The sequence below is a fragment of the Phragmites australis genome, chromosome 5 (genome assembly GCF_958298935.1).
Source record: "Phragmites australis chromosome 5, lpPhrAust1.1, whole genome shotgun sequence".
Classification (NCBI taxonomy): Eukaryota; Viridiplantae; Streptophyta; class Magnoliopsida; order Poales; family Poaceae; genus Phragmites; species Phragmites australis.
The window spans coordinates 18,811,130-18,829,988 of NC_084925.1; the positions used below are offsets into that span (position 1 = coordinate 18,811,130).

At 40.6% G+C, this 18,859-nt stretch overlaps 1 protein-coding gene across 1 annotated transcript; it reads left to right on the top strand.

The window, feature by feature from the left end:
- The first annotated feature begins 7,407 nt into the window (after nt 1-7,407).
- LOC133918878 (transcription factor bHLH121-like) lies at nt 7,408-13,704 on the top strand. Its single transcript, XM_062362978.1, has 5 exons — nt 7,408-7,604; nt 8,036-8,157; nt 11,843-11,970; nt 12,050-12,565; nt 12,753-13,704. The coding sequence occupies exons 1-5, from the start codon at nt 7,540-7,542 to the stop codon at nt 12,888-12,890; spliced, it is 969 nt and encodes a 322-aa protein (XP_062218962.1). The 5' UTR covers nt 7,408-7,539; the 3' UTR covers nt 12,891-13,704.
- The last annotated feature ends 5,155 nt before the right edge of the window (nt 13,705-18,859 follow it).

Sequence of the window (18,859 nt, forward strand, 5' to 3'; positions counted from 1 at the left end):
ATTTTTAGAAAAACTTTCAAATTTTAGAAAAAATATTATTTTATTATTTTAAAATGGTCACAACCCAAAATTAAAATTTTAGGGTGTGACAGTTCTCGCCCAGGAAGTTCTCCTAGTCATAATCGTATGGGGAGGAGGACTAGTCATTGCTAGAGGAGTAGGAGAAGTGGTCATTAGAGGAGGTCAACATTAGCTCCTCCTCCTCTGATGAGTACAGCGGTGGCTGCAGAGGAGAGACCATAGGTGGCAGCGGTGGAGGAGGTATGACCTTGACTTGACCGAGAGAATGAATTAATTAATTTGTGTGCAGTGGATAGGAGGAGGTGGAGCGATATCGTGGATGGAATGAGGAAGGTCGGGGAGGGCGAGCATTATAATGGCCATTCTAGGAAGGCGAAGTGGTGGAGAATGAAGGGATGTCGTGCATGCAGTTTTGGGCTCAAATACACATAATGTAACTCAACTGTCATATACATATATAATATACCTATTACACTACAATTTTGTTGCAAAAATTATTGGGTGCACATATGTACACCCTTGTCACAAGGTAGGACCACCCCTATTTTCATGAGGAGGAGGCTAGTGTAACACTGCTAGCAACCAAAAGCAATTTGCCTACCTCAACTTCAACTTCTATGATCATGTCTTGTGTTTGTTGAATTTGTGTCACCATGACCATGGTTAACGATGATGATGACTGCCATTCTTAGCCCTTATTATCATGCAAAACATTGACCAAGGATTGTCATGGTGACATGCATGGTGAAAATGTTGATGTGGGAGGAAGACGAAGAGATCTCTTCATTGCTTAATTTGCATGCGAAGCTGAAATGATGCACCCCAAGGGTGGCTTTGTTGGTGGTCATAGTAGTCATGCACCTTAAGTTACTACTAATATGACACAGGTGCAATGTGTAAACACCGGTGATACTTTTGGTCTCTTGTTCTTCCTTGTATAAGCGGTTCTAGTAGCTTTGCATGTTGAACTGTATTCTTATTAAGTTGATTTCGTTGCCTTATACTCTTTTCTTTTTTTGGTAATATGAGATATACTCTAACATATACACTAAATTTCTAGTTGATAGGGACAGAGGAATTTCAAGTTGTTGCAAACCAAAATGGTAAAATACACTGCTTGCTGCACACATCAATTATAGCACCAGGTGAATTATTTCCAAGGTCATGATGGCTTCGGAATAAGTTGCATCAAAGCATTACACATGTGCAATACGAAAGTTTTCAGGGAGCAGTTATGTGACGCTGAAGGCAAAATCATATGAATACAGAGGTGGCACTGAAGCTAAAACAATTGGTGAGGCATGTTGATGATGCAAAAACTAGGGAGAGGTAATCACATGCAATTTATATGTTAAAAGCAATGACTACCGCAGCCGTCAGTGTGGACTCATGGAGCATATGGGTATACTTTGAATCACATTATGTGGTGGCACAAATTACTTCCTTAATATAATTGAGATAATCAAATTTATCAAAAAGTAGAAGTATTATGCTTCCGCATGTCAAGATGCATCAGGTCATGTGAAAAGCTCCAAAGGGACATCTTTTGAACGTTGGACATGACACACAAGAGATGTGGAACTAGATTACCATTAGCATTACCAAAACTATAGTGCATCTCCTATAGGTGAAAGCTTCGAGCCACACCACCACACAGTCTTGCTCCATTATATTGGTGCAAGATATAATTGGGCGATGCAAATGTAGAGTGCTATGAAATTGCAATGATGACCGTAAGTGATGCAAAAACCCCAGTTATATGAGAAGGCAGTATAACTTGATGGATTGAGTTTTGATCATGAACATCAAGAACAAATTTTGGCAAATGTACCGAATTAGATGAACCCTAGAGAACTTGGGTAACAAGGTGAAGTAAGTTACCCAAATGATTAAAACTTGATGAAAGTTGATATGTGTAACAGCCCAAATTCTCAAAAGCAAGAAATTTAAAAACTTTTTCCCAAAAAAAAAAGAATTTTGCAAAACTAAATTACCCTAAGGGTGTGTGTGTGTATGTGTTTATTTGTTTGCTTGCTTGCTTGATTGATTGATTTTGTGAGCCAATATAATATATGTGGTATATACATTGTATGTACAAATATACATGTGTATATACATGCGAGAAAATAGAGAAGAGATAAAAAAGCCTCTAGATTAAATAGCGAAGCCCATCTCTCCTCTCTTCTCTTTCTCTCTGTTTTGGCCCAGCCCAACTCGACCACCTGACCCGCCTCTTTTCACCTCACTTTCTCACTGATCCAGCCCAGACCACCATCTCCTCTCCTCTCCTCTCTTCTCTCTTCTCCACTTCAGCTCGCAGCAGCAACAGCCCGCCGCCGCACGTGTGGATGATGTCGTGTCCGAGCCGAAGATCGACCACCCATCGCCAAAATGGATTCGCCAGGACTTGAGTTCAAACCCAAGATGGACACTTGAGTTCAACCACCGGCTTCATGAAATCCCAATCAAATCCGCCAGTTTAAGCTAGAGATAAGCCAAGCAACAAACAAGGAAGAATCCATGAGCTTTACACGGAGCTTTTGCCAAGTGATAAGAGTCTGAGGCCATTTGAATCATCAGAATTGCAGTTTGACCTGTCGCCGCCGCTCTTTTCAAATCCAAGTCGAAATAGAGATAAGGGAGTCGGTCGCCTATATATATGCGCCCCTACTACCTCCCGAGAGCATCCCACAACCTTTGCCCATCAAGCTGAGGCGAAATCGTCGCCCAAAGCCCATCTCCGACGAGAGTCAAAGCTTCAAGCCACCCATCGCCATCGCCCGCCTCTTTGGAGCATCGCTAACACCGATGTGTGCCTGAGGTGAGTTCCCCATGCTCTCCCGATGCTTTTACGCCGCTCGTCGTCGACCATAGTGCACCAAAGGGTCGTTCCGGCGAGTTTCCTGCCATGTGCCACCACGAGGAGAGTCACCGCCACCTCTGTTCCGTTGGAGCCAAGAGCGGGTGAGTGTGAGCCGTCTGATCCAAAACTGAGGACCAAGATTAATCTAAAACATACCTCTTCACGAACCAATCCGATGTCACCACGTGGCCTTCATAACCCAGTCAGTAGGGTGATGTGGCAGCAGCGTCAGCATTTTTGTTGAATGTATCTTGCCATGTCAGTGCAAAGAGCCAAGTCAGCAAGCCCAGTCAGCATTGTTTCTCTTTTGTTTGTTTTAATTATTTTGTTGATAACTTAATTAGTATATATTGCGCAATAAATAGATTTCTAGTATAAAAATAATTCCAAAAATAATAATAAATAGGAAATTAATTTTGGATAAGTTCAATAATTATTTCTATTTTTATTTAATTCTATTTAATAGTTTATATAGTTTTATAATTCAAATAAATGCTAGAAAATTTTAGAAAATTTCTAGAAAATCATAGATGGCTTTGGAAAAATTCTAGAAATTTCTTAGCAACATAATTTCATCTATAGTTAATTTTATTAGTCATTTTTTAATCTTTAAAAATCATAACTTATTAAATGTAGTTCCATTTTGATCCGTTCATTCGCCGGATTGTCCGAAAGAGTGTGATCTTGTATGTGATATTGGTTGTTGTGTGATTTTAGTTGTTTTTAGATCTTGATGTTTATATGTTGTTCTTTTTCCACGTATATTGCAAGTAGATGCCAATGTTCTAGAGGAGCTAGAAGGATTGTAGGATCAGGATTTTGAAGACCAAATTGAGTTCGGTGAGGGTAAGTTGTGTTCTTGAACATATTTATCCTAATTTTTAAATATTTTGTTTTTCAAACATGTATGCTAATAATTTATTGGGAATCCCAAAAGTTAGATTTTACCCTAGTTTTCTCTTATCATCCTTGTTGCCTTAGTTATGGTTTTGGATTATGAAAGGATAGATGATGCTTACTCTTGCTTTGGGATGGTAATCATCATAATTGCTCTATGAAATTAATAATATTCCTATGCAATAATGTTAAAATATTATGGAATAATTTTTGTAACAACATGGCATAGGAATTTTAGTATGTGGTATGAGGAGACGGTACATGATGTACGGTTGGGAATGTGGTAGTTTTGCTCAAATCTAAGGACCGGTTCGGGGGATGATCTTTCTGTGTTTACAGTACAACCACAAGTCTAGTATGAGACGGTCCTAGTTGAGTAATTTATTATACTCTCAGCATAGTGCAAAGTAGAAGAACGAGGAATGGAAGGGTGTACTTCCTTATATCTGAAAGGCGCAAGAGGGGGCTTCCATTGTTGAGGTGGAATCACACGGCAATGAAACCTTAGCGGGTAGACATGTGTTGAGAAGGGCATTGTAAAAGTTTTGTAGTGGATTCCTAACACACACTTCGGTAGTTTGTAAGAGTTTCCCGTTGATCAACGGATGCTCAGCAAAATAGGAAGAAACATCTTGTGGGTAAAGTGTTCAACCTCTGCAGAGTTAAAACTGAATATTCAGTCGTACTCACTATCACGAGCGGCATTGAAAACCTATCATGACTAGATTTTGATGTTTTGGTTAGTTGGTCAACTGTGATAGGGAAAATCATAGTTGAGGTGTTCAAATTTAGCGAATGGAACTTTGGTTGAGGTAGTCAGTTGTTGGTTAAGTCAAGATGGATAGGATCTTGAGGTGGGTTGTTATTCACTTAATTATTATCTCTTTTTAAATATTTTTATTTAAAAGCTGTTTTATGTAGAAAAACTATTAAGTTATATTCTTATCAATGCCTTAATATGCATACTATTTCCTCCACAACTTTGCTGAGTACGATATGTGCTCACTCTTTCTATCACTAAACATTCAGTTGGACAACGTATCGAGGAGTGCGCTGAGGATCTTCTAATATGCTTTTTACGTCGATCATGCTTGTGGAAGAGTCATAAAGGATTAGAGTTATTGTAGTTCATTTAGTTCCACTGCAGTTTAATTGGTTCTTCGACCTTGAAGGTCATTTGTGTAAGACAATTTATTCAATTAAGGTATGAATATTATAATGGTTATCATCAATGAAATTACTACATGCTATGATTGCTTACTGAGCTCCGCACATAGATGAGATTGATTTATTCCTTAAATCGGTCTCGACAATATGGATCCTCCTAAATGGAACCGATGAAGTGGAATACCTTTCAATGCAAGAGATAGACCGACATATGAGATTGGGAAGAACAGGGAATAATTTCAAACATTTTGCCATGATAAAGGATAAAAGAACATGACGCAACACAACATGACAACTACAAGAAGTTGATATGGATGACTATGAGTGTGCCGTAGACTCTACTTATGTTATTTGAGGAAACATATGTGTTGATGTGTGTTAGTTGTAATTATAATATAAGTTAGAGACTAAAGTGTAAAAGTACAATAAACATAAGAAAAGGAACACAAGAATGATCGAGAGATGAATCATCCAGTTTTCCCATTGCTCTGTGTCCATGGCTCCTCCTCTTCTCTACCCTAAATCTGAAATTCCTCTCATATCCTTTAATTAATCCTCGATATGGTATCAGCGCCTACGAATCATGTGTGATTCCAACCCATTTTTCATCTCTTTAGCATTTGCAACACTGTGACCATGCGATTTGGTGGTGGTCTGCACGAGGAGCCATAGTTCTTCCTTGACTTAATTTGTGTCATTGCTTCACCACTGCCTTGACAAGTTGTAGTGGAGTTCATTACTTTGTGCGGGGGAGAAATATGTCTAAGACTAATTAAGAGAAACTGGTATGCTTGTATGTCACCCTGTAGCAAACCCATTGAACAAAATCATCATTTGAGCAAAATACGCAAGGACTCTTGTGGATCGAGAGAGTTATCAAATACTAGTTGGGTCTCCCAGGTGTACTAACTAGTTTTCCTATATATATCATGCTCGACCTGACATTACCTTTGCGGTAAGTGTGATGAGCTAGTTTATGCATGATCCTATATCACCTCATTTGGAAGCTGTGCATTGGATCTTGCATTATCTGAAAGGTTGTTTTGGGAAGTGTCTCTTGTATATTTGCCAAGGGAACTTGCAAGTTAAATGCTACACCGATACTGATTGGGTTGTTCCTTAGATGATATGTGCTCAACTTTTGGATATTGCACCTTTGTGGGCGGTAATTTGGTTTCTCGGTGAAGTAAAAAACAAAATGTTGTTGCAAGATCTCCTGCAAAAGCCAAATATCTGTGGCCCATGGTGTTTGTGAATTATTGTGGTTGCAAATCCTCCTAGCAAAATTACTGTTGTTTAGGAGCAAGCATTTTATGCTATATCGTGACAATAAGGCTGTTATTAATATAGTTAATAATCTAGCTCAGCATGATTGAATCAAGCACATCGGAATGGATCATCACACTTTATTAAGGAGAAGCTAGATAGAGAGATAATTTGTCCTTTGATTAATCCTCAATAGTATATGATTCGAAATTTGAGCTCAACTGCTCCTGTACCATAAATATTGACCATGGAACGTGCCAAGACAGCACCAATTGGCAGATTGACTAGAGTCAAAACTTATTTGTTCATGTTTGCATCAATTGTTAATTTGTAACAATAGTAGTTGGCAATCAGCTAGTAACCTTCAATTGTGTAAAGGCAATGATGCAATAAAGAATTGTCATTCGCGGGTATATGATATCAATTCAAATTGATTAGTACTTATCACTGATTGCACGTACACCACATTAGCCACTAACCAAACGAAAAGTGCTAATCGTTCAGAAAAACGTGGAGTGCCATCCGATTGTGTCCGGTACGATTAATCTGAGCACATTTGACCCTTTTTTAAACAAATATTAGTAGCAATTGTACATGCTTGTTGTTGTAACTATTATTTTCTTTCTTTCTTTGTAATGTCGAAATAAATTGTTAGCCTTTTGAGGGGCTTTCTGATCAGTAAGCTAAACATCAACACAAATTGGAGGTTAAAATGCTAGTACCCTGGGCCTCGAAATGTGTTTAAGTTTAGGAGGGATTCAAATCAGATGAACTGAATGTGGCTTGATCTGCCCAATTCTGAACAAACTGGACCTTAAGGAGCGAAATAAGAGAACTGCAAGGATACAAGTGCAAACTATCCAAATAGAGAAGTTTCGGATGATAGTACGTCCGCGCGTGGAGCACGAGCGGTGGATCTTAAGGTGTCCACTGTTGCTGCGGTAAAAAAATTTAACATATAGATATATTGATATCTTATATAAACATCACTAAATAAATATATTAAAAGTGATATAATAGTTTGATTCAAATAGAATTAAAAAAATTATACTTTATTTTTTCTTCTATTTTTTTATTTATAAATATTAGTTAAATATGTCTCGTATCGATAACTAGTGACGAAATTTGGAGTCTGAATGAATAGATATAAAAATAGATAATAAATTTTAGAGATTATAAAAAAAGGAGAAAAATAGAGGAAGATTCTCTGCAGCTAGCCTAACCAACCTTCCTCTGCTTCTGCTCCCTGCGCGCACGCCACGGGAGGCAGGCGAGGCGACCACGCGCCCCGGCCCCGCTTGGCTTCCACACTCCCGTCCCGAGCCATGGATCCGCGCGGCCACCAGCCGCCGGAGGACGGCTTCTTCCACCCACGAGACGCCGACCCCAGGTCGCCTTGCCCACACCACTTCTCGCTACTTTGCTTTGCTTTTTTTTTTAGGGTTAGGAGCCAGTTCGATGGGAATCGTTACCCAATTGTTACACAAATCTGGGGAATTTCGGAGGGATACAGGGCTAGAAGGATTCTCCGGTGATAATTTGGTGCTGCGAGTCGAGCAGCTTCATAGTGCAATTCGGTGGATTTATGTAGCGTTCGGGTAAACAATTTTTATTACAGGACACGTTGGTTTTATCCCAGGATAAAAAAAAGATATTTCCTACATAACGTATGAATAAAGTGGTCATTTGAATCTAGTGTGATCAACCGTGGAATTTAAACATGGATCGTCTGCCATGTGATTTTGTACAAGATAATTTAAGGTCGTACATATGTCTGATCTGAAATCTGCTAACAACAGCTGTTCCCTCTTTTATCCACAGTCTAAGGGCAGAGTGTAAAGCCCAAGGTCCGACTGCTGCGCGAAAGGTACAAAAGGCTGACCGCGAGAAGATGCGAAGAGATAAATTAAACGAGCAGTTCCAGGAATTGGGAAATGCACTTGGTATGATGCAGTTTCCTGTCTCGAGCGTTAAAATAACATCATAATTGCTCCTTGTATGATATTCAGGAATGTTCTTGGGTCTGTTTACTTCTATAGGTTATTATGGAAAAGAAACAAATTTTTAAAGGCTAAACCAGCAAGAGCGGTTACCTTAAAGCACAAAAATGGCACGTCCATCCTTGTAGTACCAACAAATACTCCAGTGTCTTGCATATTAGCAATGTCATATCCCCATGAAGCCATGCTTTATACTAAACCTGTGAACTGGACAATCAAGATTAGCAAGAATGGAGAAAGGTACCTTATTTAATGCCTGACATTGGAAATACTACATGGCACTGGGAAAACCTTGTTAAGCCTATGGCCTAGCGATGTTGGAAGTTCATTATGTGTTTCCACTTTGAGGTTTGACCTGGCCTACTCTCTATCGTTCTCACAATACTCTTTGTTTTTTTCTGTTTTGGATTCTATCTGTTTCACAATACTTGTCCACCACGCATATTAAGGGTTATATTTGATGGAATTAGATCATATTTTTCTCTATTAGGTAGACAGCACTACCCCATTAAAGGCAATTGTGATCTGTTTCCTTCAAATATTACATGAATAGAACTGTTTGGTTTCATGTTTTTCCTTTCCCAATCTGTTCTTGATTTGTCCATTATACTTTTGAAGTTATAATATGTTGAATGATTGAATCATCACCAGTATATAATAAACCTATAAAATCAGAAAATGCCTCAGTTCTGCTCAAGACGGATGTAGCAATGCTGCCTTACCTATTTGCTGGTTTCTAGTAGGAACTTGAACCCTGGTTGGTGTGACAGATCTAATATCCAACCCTGGTGAATGATCAGGTGTACCCATGTGGATCTATACAGATGTTCACTTGCTATGTTTGCTTAATACTGTGCAGTATTTCAGTGTACAGAGCTTGCTGTTTGATGAGGACAAATTCTGGGTGGGTTGGATTAGTAAGACATTTTAGTTCTGACTAATATCTATCCGGACAAGTGAGGGTATGATCCATGAAATGTCTCCATATTAGTGGATCCGAGCCGATTTTAGTGTCCTGGTCATGACTTTCTTACTAGTTTATTGTAACGAACCTTGTATGTTAACTACCACTGCAAGTTTGTAAGTACCAGCACACCATTCAGTCTGTATGTGGACACAGGCCTGTGCAGTTCAGAATGATTGTTCACTTTAAGGCCATAAAAAAGTAATATATATAGTGTAACATTTGATAAATGTTTGCAAACTATACTGCATATGGATACCAGCATCAGAGTCACATAGTTCCATTTTAGGTCCATCTAAAAGTAACATTTGGTATAATCTTTGATGTATATTTGCAAATTATATTGCATATTGTTAGTGAAATTAATTTCATAGTTTAATTGGAAACTTTCATCTATGCCACTGGAAAAGTTGTACTGGTTGTGACTCTAACAAACGGGGTATGTGCCTACAAGTACAAGTCACAGAGATTTCAGTGGTACAGTGGTACTATTGTAAATGTTGACTCAGTCCTATGAATGAAAATTTCCGGAGATTGCTCCAGGAGACGAAATTAAGTTCTGTTGTTGTAGTTAGACCGTAGCCAATCGTCAATCTTGAATCTGTTGGTGCTAGTAGAACAGGATTAAAACTGAACTGTCACCAATGCTATACCATGTAGCTCATATCCTGTTTCACTTCACAGACCTGATGTTTGACAAAAAATATAAGTTATCAAGAACTTGTAATCTTCACACATGAACATGGTGTTAAATAACTGCAGATAGATGATTGGCCAATCTCCTATGCGTTCGTGCTCAACATATAGCTTTGATATTTTTTCTAAAGTATTTTGGCTGTCTTATTCCTTTCCTTGAAAGTTCAGAACTTGTTTATGATTGGCTAGGGTGCTTATGACACAATCTGTATGGTTTTGTGCTACCAAATAAGAGTTTTTCTTCCATATCATACTTTTCATATTGTCACTTGCTATTATCGCAAAAGCCTTTCTGACTAAATTATTATCTTATAGTTTCGTCCAAGCTATTTTTCCGTAAAACAGTAACATTGTTCAAACTACCACATGATTATAATATGTACCTGCTTCATGTTCTTGCTTCATGCTTAATAAATATGACTGCTCATTTGCTCAAATAATATGTACTTACATTTGCTATGATCAATAGTGGGTCCATTGACCATATCTGTGTGCTAGTATTGATATTTTGTGTGTGTAGGCACTGTATTTTTATTAACTTCTGTGTGGATGGAACTTGTATATTGGTCTCTGCATAGATCTTATGCAGTTATGCACTAGCATCAGGCACTGAGCAACATGGTGAAAGGACCCTTACTAACTTACCACTGTACTGCATTTTAGAAATGGCCAGTCTCTTCTGGTCACCTGTTCAGCAACAATTTAAGACATTTGGAACAAAATCCCTGCTTATTTTGTCTTTTTGCTCTCCATCCCTGCTTCTTTTGTCTTTTGGCTCTCCATCCTGTGAATTTACACACGCGAAATTTCTTAAAATTGGTAAACTTGTTGGTTCTTTTCATCACAATTACTTGCATATATGACTTATTTTACGCTCACCAGTTTTAGCTTGTTTATTGCTGACCCTTTTTTTATGAAAAAAGAATTTATTGAAGGAACAAGTCCACTTTTCAACCTTGAACTTTGGGCCTGGTCCAGGAAACAACAGTGAGCTGTGAAACTGTCTGGAACACAACCTTAAAGGCTTAAACTATTAAAACCATTCAGTTCACCCCCCGTGACTCAATCTAATCGAGTTCTGATGCCATGTATAAGTGGTTTTGATGTGGCAAACCTATTGTGGGGCTGGATTGGAAGAAGGTAGGGAAGGGAGTGACATGTTGGTCCCTCCATCCTTATTTTTATTTGCTGATCTGTTAGATTATGTGTTTGGTGTTGCGGCATCCATGAAACAGCTTTTGAATGGGTCGAGGGCGTCAAGTAACCTTGTTTTTCTTAGTTCAAGATTGCAATTCAAACGGCTTAGAGTTTGAGGCTACTTTTTAGACTGAAGCAACAGTTGAGGTTGAAAATTGTTTTTCCCCCCTTATAGAACAATGATTACTGGTAATTTGGTGAACCAGCCATGGCTCACACCTCACAAATGCATGGGCTACTATTTGAGGTAAAGTTGCACTTCGGTCATTTTGAATGAATGCCGGTGGGCAGTTATGAGCCTTTTATGATGCTATCTTCAGGTAGCCACTAACAAAATTTATAAAAAATGCCTTACAAAATTTGGAAAAGGACTAAATTACTGTTTCTTGACCAGTTTTCGTTGGGAGCTCTCTCCACTTCTTGGCTGAGTTTTGTCTATCAATGCCCTTAATTTTTAATATCTAGTCAGTAGTCATCCACATGCAGGCTGGTGGCACCTGCAATTGAGAAAGATCACTGGTTTTGAAGTCCCGCAAATGAAAATGTGTCACTGGTTCCAAAATTAAGGAAACATATTATTTTGAGCTCCATGATGTGAATCCTTGCTTTTTGTATGGATATAGTTTTGATAGTTTCTGCATAATCAAGATGAAATAATGTTCGAAAATTGTATATCCTACTCTTACCAGCTGCATCTATTTGATTTCTGAAGTGCTAGATTTGGCACTGTAACTTTATCATCTCATGTCAGCTACATATTCAAATATCCAGATCCAGACCGTCCCAGGAATGATAAGGCAACTATCCTTGGTGACACATTCCAGATGCTGAAAGATTTAACTTCTCAGGTGAACAAGCTGAAAGCTGAATACGCGTCCCTCTCCGAAGAAGCACATGAGGTAAATATTAGTACGAAGAAGCAGGTCGGCCACAGAAAAAATTCTGACATCTTATAAACATTTTTACTGGTACTTGTAGTTGACACAAGAAAAGAATGAGCTTAGAGATGAGAAAGCTTCATTGAAGTCTGAAGTTGATAATTTGAATAACCAGTATCAGCAACGAATGCGGGTGATGTATCCATGGGTTGGAATGGAGCCTTCCATTGTCATTGGGCCACCTCCGCCATATCCCTACCCAGTCCCAGTTCCTATACCCTCTGGTGCTGTACCTATGCATCCACAACTGCAGGCATACCCCTTCTTCCGAAGTCAAACTTCTGGAACCATCCCAAATCCATGCACCCCTTACATGGCATATACTCAGCCCTGTCATCCTCCCACTGATCTGCCATCTAACCAATTTATTACTCCAGTTCAGCATTCAAGTAGTCATAGATCTAACTCTCCTGCAATAGACTGTGGAAGCAAGTCATCTACGCTGCAGCAAGCAAGCTGCGGAGTGAGAAGCAGTGATGTTGGTGACGTTGCAACTGACCTGGAGCTGAAAACTCCTGGTTCTTCAGCTCCTTCACATTCAGTGATTGCTAACAAGGTAAGGGTATTTTTTTCAGTTTCTTATAAATGATCAGTATGTGAATCAATTGTAGTTGTTTTATGCTATTGATTTGTTGAAATCTACAGAATGGTATGGAAACACATTTCCTTTTATTATACCCTTTTGTGCAAATTTGATTAAATAGCAAAGTGAGCTAAGTTTTCATGGTGTTTGTCATTGACAGGATTCCTCAGCTGACTTGAAAACAAAGAAGCAATGCATAAATCAAATTAATGTTGGTACTCTCACAGAAGGCAGCAGTTCAAGCAGATGCTCTTCCTGTGGCCCCCCAGATGTCTCTAATAGTGTTGGAGATGGATAAGTTCCTGATGGCCAACTATTAACAGTATGAAATGTAGAAAAGGATAGATTAAAAACCATCTCTTCTAAGGTTGTGTTTGGTTGGGCTGAGGCTTTTGGCTTTTGAGCTGAAAAGCTGGCTTCTGTCTGGTGGTTTTTTCTATTGATTTTTTTAATAAATTTTTAACTTCTCAGCACATCAAAAGTCAGAAAAACTCTATTCAACCAGTTTCTCAGCTTTTAGTTCATTTCCTCAGAAACTAGTTTTCAGTTTTTCAAAAGTCAGTTTCTAAATAGCCTATTTGGTTAGGCTTCTGACTTTTGATAAGCAGAAGCCAGAAAAAGTTCAACCAAACAGGGTCTAACTTCCCTTCAGTCAGTATATATGTGATGTAATTTGTTACCATTTAAAAGTGCCCAGTTCTTAATGTCAGGATTGGACAAATTGAGAGGCCTATTGACTCAATAGATGTATAGAACTGGTTAAAGAGAGCCGTATCACTATGTTTATCAAGCCAGTTTGAAGAAAAAAGAGGAGAAGCGTAAAAAAGAAGAGAAACGTGGACATCAGACTTCTATGGCAATTTGAAAGGATTTCCAGGGTTATGTGTGTCATGCATCGCCAATTTCTTTATTGATAACGCCACTATTTCCATTGTACTAGTTCTTCGGGGAGTAGCATTTTTACATGATTTGCTGTCACAAATAAGTGAATGACTCGAGGTTAACTATATTATATATCTTGGCTTGATCTACTTGCTGGGTCAACTAGAAGTTTGTACACCGAAAATTATACTATTGCATTGGAATATGTTCTCTGAGTGTTTGTTTTACAAGATTGTTAGTCTTGCTTATTCTACCAAAATTACATTTCCTTGTGGAGTTTTTCTCCTGGCAAGTTAGAAGGCAGTAGGTCTGGGAAAAAAAAAACACCGGAACCGATAAACCGATCCAAACCGTAACTGAAACACCAAAATGGTTGGTTTTTTGGTGTTTGGTAGTCGGTTTGGTTTCTGTTTCCGTGTTATTATGTGGTTAGTGTGAGGTTCGGTTCCTGTTTTGGTGTTATTCGGTGGTCGGTGTTAGATTCGGTTGCCGGGTATCAAAAACCGATATACCTAAAGAGCCATGGCTCAGGTGCTCATTCGTCACTCCCCTCGCTTAGCCACTGGCCCACTCGCCCCCCCCCCCCCTGACGGCCTAGCTAGCCCAAGCTGCCCACTCCCCCTGCGCCTAGCTAGTCGCAGAGCCACCCCTGTAAAACCCTAGCGTCGTGAGTAGGGTTGGAAACGAGCGGAGTCGAGCTCGGCTTGGCTCATAGAAGCTCGATGAACTGTAGGCTCAGCTCGGCTCGGCTCGGTTTGTGAACCAAGCTATAATGTTGGCTTTGCTCATTTGCTAGCTCAAGCTGACTCGTGAGGGCTCATGAGCCTGCCAGACTCGTTGGGAGCAAAGACAACATTCTCGACGGTGCCTCGAAGCCTGGAGATGTGGCGGCGAGGGATGTGAGGAAGCAACTGGTGGACCTGAGGAAGATGATGGATGAGCTGGATGTCACGGGGGACGAGACAGTGCCGATGGTGTTCATCTGCCCGGTCTCCCTGGAGCCCATGGTGGACCCGATGACACTGTGCACGGGGCAGACGTACGTGCGGGCCAACATCTCCCAGTGGCTGGTGCTGGGCCACCGGACCTAACCGACCACATTGCAGGAGCTCTAGGATGATGTGCTCACCCCAACGCCATGCTCCGCTAGCTCATCATCACCTGGTTCTTTTGCCGGTACACCCGATTCAAGAAACGCTCCACCGACCTCTACGACCGCACCGCTAACCTTGTCCATGGTCTGTGTGGTATGACAGTCCCCAAAAGGTAGCCCCTCAAGGGCCAAACTAGAGCTATGGTGCCCTCGCCTTCCCCGCAGCATGGGAGATCAAGACGGGGTCCTTCCAGGAGGACCGATGCTCGTCCATCATGTTCGAGAAGTTCGGCTTCTCCCAATCCAGCGCGGTCAGGATCATTGTCTCTGGCGCCATCGTATCTTCGCCCATCGCGTGGGAAGACCCCAAGCAGCTAGGATTTTTCTTCCTCTCTGACGAGTCCCTCGTCCACGTTATCTACGAGCTGCGATGCTAGAGGCCCAAAGCTAGAGTGTTGGACCGCTGCTTGTTGGCTGCTGGGTCGAGCCGAGGGTCCACAGCTCGGTCTGTCTTGTGAGCGGCTCATGAGCTAGCACGATCTTGGCTTGATTCAGAAACAAGCCAGTAAGGTGGCTCGAGCTCGGCTCATTTGGACAACGAGCTGAGCTAGGCCTCCTCAAGCTCGAGCTAGCTCTTGAGCCTCAAGCTTTTCATCCAGCCCTAGCTGTGAGGCCTTGGCTCACCCGCGATGATGCGATCCTGAGTCCCTGCGGCACTTGCCTATCCCTAATCACAGTGGCGTCGGATGGTTGGGAGTTCCGGAATGCGTACCAACATCAGTTGTTGGCACTGTCCTATTGGATTCGGCTCCTTGGGCCCTTCGCCGAGGAGCTCTGGGAGGTGGCTCGAGTGACCATAGATGAGGGAGAAGGGGAGGACGAGGAGGAGGAGCGGGCGCTAGCGCCGCTCATCGAAGCGCTGGAGATGACGCTCGAGCTGCTCCGGCTCGGCCGATAGGGGAGCAGGATCTTCATGGTATGTGCTTTGCTTAGTACTGGAGCGATTCTTGGTTTTTGTTAGATTCATAATGCTTGGATGCCTTTGGGAGCAAAGATGGAGTTATTATAATTTAGTAGTATTATTTTGTGTTGGATAAAAAGTGCAACGTTAAGCTATACTCATGTTGACGCGAAAAGATGTCACGCTAAACACTGAAAACCTCATGTGCAATATCCGGTGAGTAGCACCAAGGATGCCCCATCATGGCACTGAGTCGTCGGACCTTCGTCGTCACCCACGCTTGGGAGGGACCTCGTCGGAGTGCGGATGGCCAACGACTTGTCCTTGATCGTTAGGATCAAGAACATGTAGCAATATAGATTGAAAAAGAGAACGAGACTATAGAAACTAGGCAAAAAATGAAAGATAAAGTAGATTGATTTGATTGATTGGTTGATTATTCTCAATTGGCGGTGACCCTCTTATATTTAAAGGGTGACAGGTCTTAGCCGTACAAAATCAGAACTCTTAATTCAAACTGAACAGGACTTACAAATATGATTCAGCTTGCCTTCCAATCTCTAAACTTTCCATAACTAACATAACTTTCCTAGTTAACTACGTGAACTCCTATATTACCAGAGTATTCTTTATTATAGTTCGGTCTTCACAGTTCACTAGTCATAGGAACTGTTCCCCGTTGCAAGTACTATTCATTTGGTCACAGTTACTGTTCGTATGGTCGCAGGGACTGTTCATCTGGCCAGTACTGTTCATCTGTCGTAGGTACTATTCATCTGGTCGGAGTTACTGCACACTGGTCGTAGGTACTATTCATTTAGTCGGAGTTACTACACACTGGTCGGAGGTACTATTCACTGGTCAATTAGGAAGTTTTTAGAACCAAAATTCTTTACAATATGCCAATTTCGATCGTCAACACATACCCCCTGTTTATTTTAAAGCTTGCGTGCCAACAAATATATCTTCTCTACTTCTACGTTTCTTAGGGTATGATCAAGACATTAGCTATGAATATCTTAGCACGATGGTAACTAATACATCGGCCTTACATCTTTGCTTATTGATTCACTACACCATTTAACCAAAACTCCGAAGGTAACATAAAAATCATATTAATACCCATACCTTCGGTTGGTGAAGTATCATTAGCATGCACCAGCGACTCTCCATAATCAAGTAATTCTTCATCTTCCTTGTTATCTTGCATAGGTGACGGCATTGTTGTTGTTGAAAGGGCTATTGTAGGAGCTATTATAACATCTAGCTTTGGTCTCTATATTTGCTTTACGGGTTGCATTGGCTTAATCTCATTGAAAGTAGCATCCTGTAACTTTTCAGCTTGTTGCTCCATCAATTCTTGCTTGCATAGCTGCTGCAATCTTCGTTTCTTTGTGTGAGATAAGCCTGGGGGACACCACCTAAGTTGTAGATACATAGAAAGAAGTTTGCTGCTACTTTCTTCATGATTATTAGCCATTGGAACAACTTGGATAGCAGTAGATACGTGTTTAGACTTGACTGCTTTATCACCAAAAAAATTGGTCCTTTGCCAAGTTCTTTAGACACTACTTTCATCGAACCAATCTTAATAATATCAGCAGTAGTAGCACAATCTTTATCAACATTAGGATATGATATTTGAGTAGGAACACTACCCTCCTAGGCCTAGTACACGTTCTTCACATCTCTAGCATATTGAACATCGTTAGATCGATTTGTACGTCTTAATTGGTTATGGACTGGACATGATATTCTATCAAATACCAGCCTCTATGGTGCTGTCCACATCGAATAAAAAGGATTAAATTGCATAGGAGGGGGTGGCACCCACATAACTTTACAACCCCAAGTTGGGCAAGGAAGAAAAGGCATTGAAGGAGGCATCCATGACTATGGCACCATACCAAGTAGTGGGTAGACGTTAGTAGCATTATCCTCCCATGATTGATGATGATGGCGCACTCCTTGCCTTGAAGGTGACCTCGATCGCTTAGCTCCACTTGGCTGATTTTTATGTGTTTGGATGGCATTGTCTTTCTCATATTTGGACAAGAGTTGCTTGAAAGTGGGCTTGAATTTCTTAACCTTGTCATGTTTCTTCACTTCATTGATTTTCCACTTGCCAACCTCCGAATTCTTTGGCTTGACCATCTTTGGCTTAGTATTGACATGCCCCCCGACAGCTGAAGTGTTCTCCGCAGTCTTGACCAATCCTTTGTCTTCGGGAGGCTTTTCAAGTAACGCCTCTTTCATACTCAAGCATGTGCACATTAGGACGGTCCTCTCTTACTCTATCATTTGATCTATAAAAATTTCTAGATTCTTTTGCCCAACTTTGTTGAGCTAGAGTTTTTTGTAACACTTGGCTAACATCTAAGAAATCACAATTTTCTAGCTTTTCCTTTAAATGAGAAAGTACACCAGAATAAGCTAAGTCAGCCAAATCTCTATCAGAATTTGTCAAATTAAAACATCGGTTTCTTGTATCTCTAAACCTTCGAATGTATTCAGCGACGGACTCATTATGTTTTTGTTTAACCGATGTTAAATGTGATAATCTAAGCTCAGTGTCCCCAGTATAAAAATACTCATGAAATTTCTACTCTAATTGGGGCCACGTATAAATAGAATTAGGTGCCAAAAAGTAAACCAGGTAAATGCAAGGCCAGACAATGATAAAGGAAACAATCTCAATTTTAACATATCACCAGCACTAGCTTCACCATACTGCAAGATGAATTGAGTAATATGTTCTAGTGTAATTATACCTTAGGTTCTACCCCACAACATTTGCTCTATACCCTCTAGGATACTATGGACTCTATACCCTCTAGGATACTGAATATTATCATAAAAATCAGGGTATGATTTTTGATAGGCACGTAATTATACCTTAGGTTCTACCCCACAACATTTGCTCTCTAGTGCCCCGTAGGTTGCTCGGCCGGGGGCCGAGTAGGAATCACATTAGTTTGTTGCAGCTGCCCAAAAGAATGTGGTGGTGTATCATGAGAATGCAACACAACGGACTGCGTATATGGAGTACTTTGTGGAGGCACTTTGAACAAGCTTTCGGCAATGGACCATAAGGGATACCGGAGCCTTGTGGAGGTATAGGTGGTGTACAATATGCAACAGTATTATATAGAGCTACCGGCATGTTTGCTGAAATTTCATTAACTGTGCTGTTACTATTAGCTACATGTGGAACCGAGTTAATTATACTAGATGTAGTGTTTGATAATGGAAAAATAAATGGTGTGACCTCCGGTTTAGTGGCATCTAGTGATGTAGGCGGTGGTGTCACAGCATTGGCCGAACCTGCAAC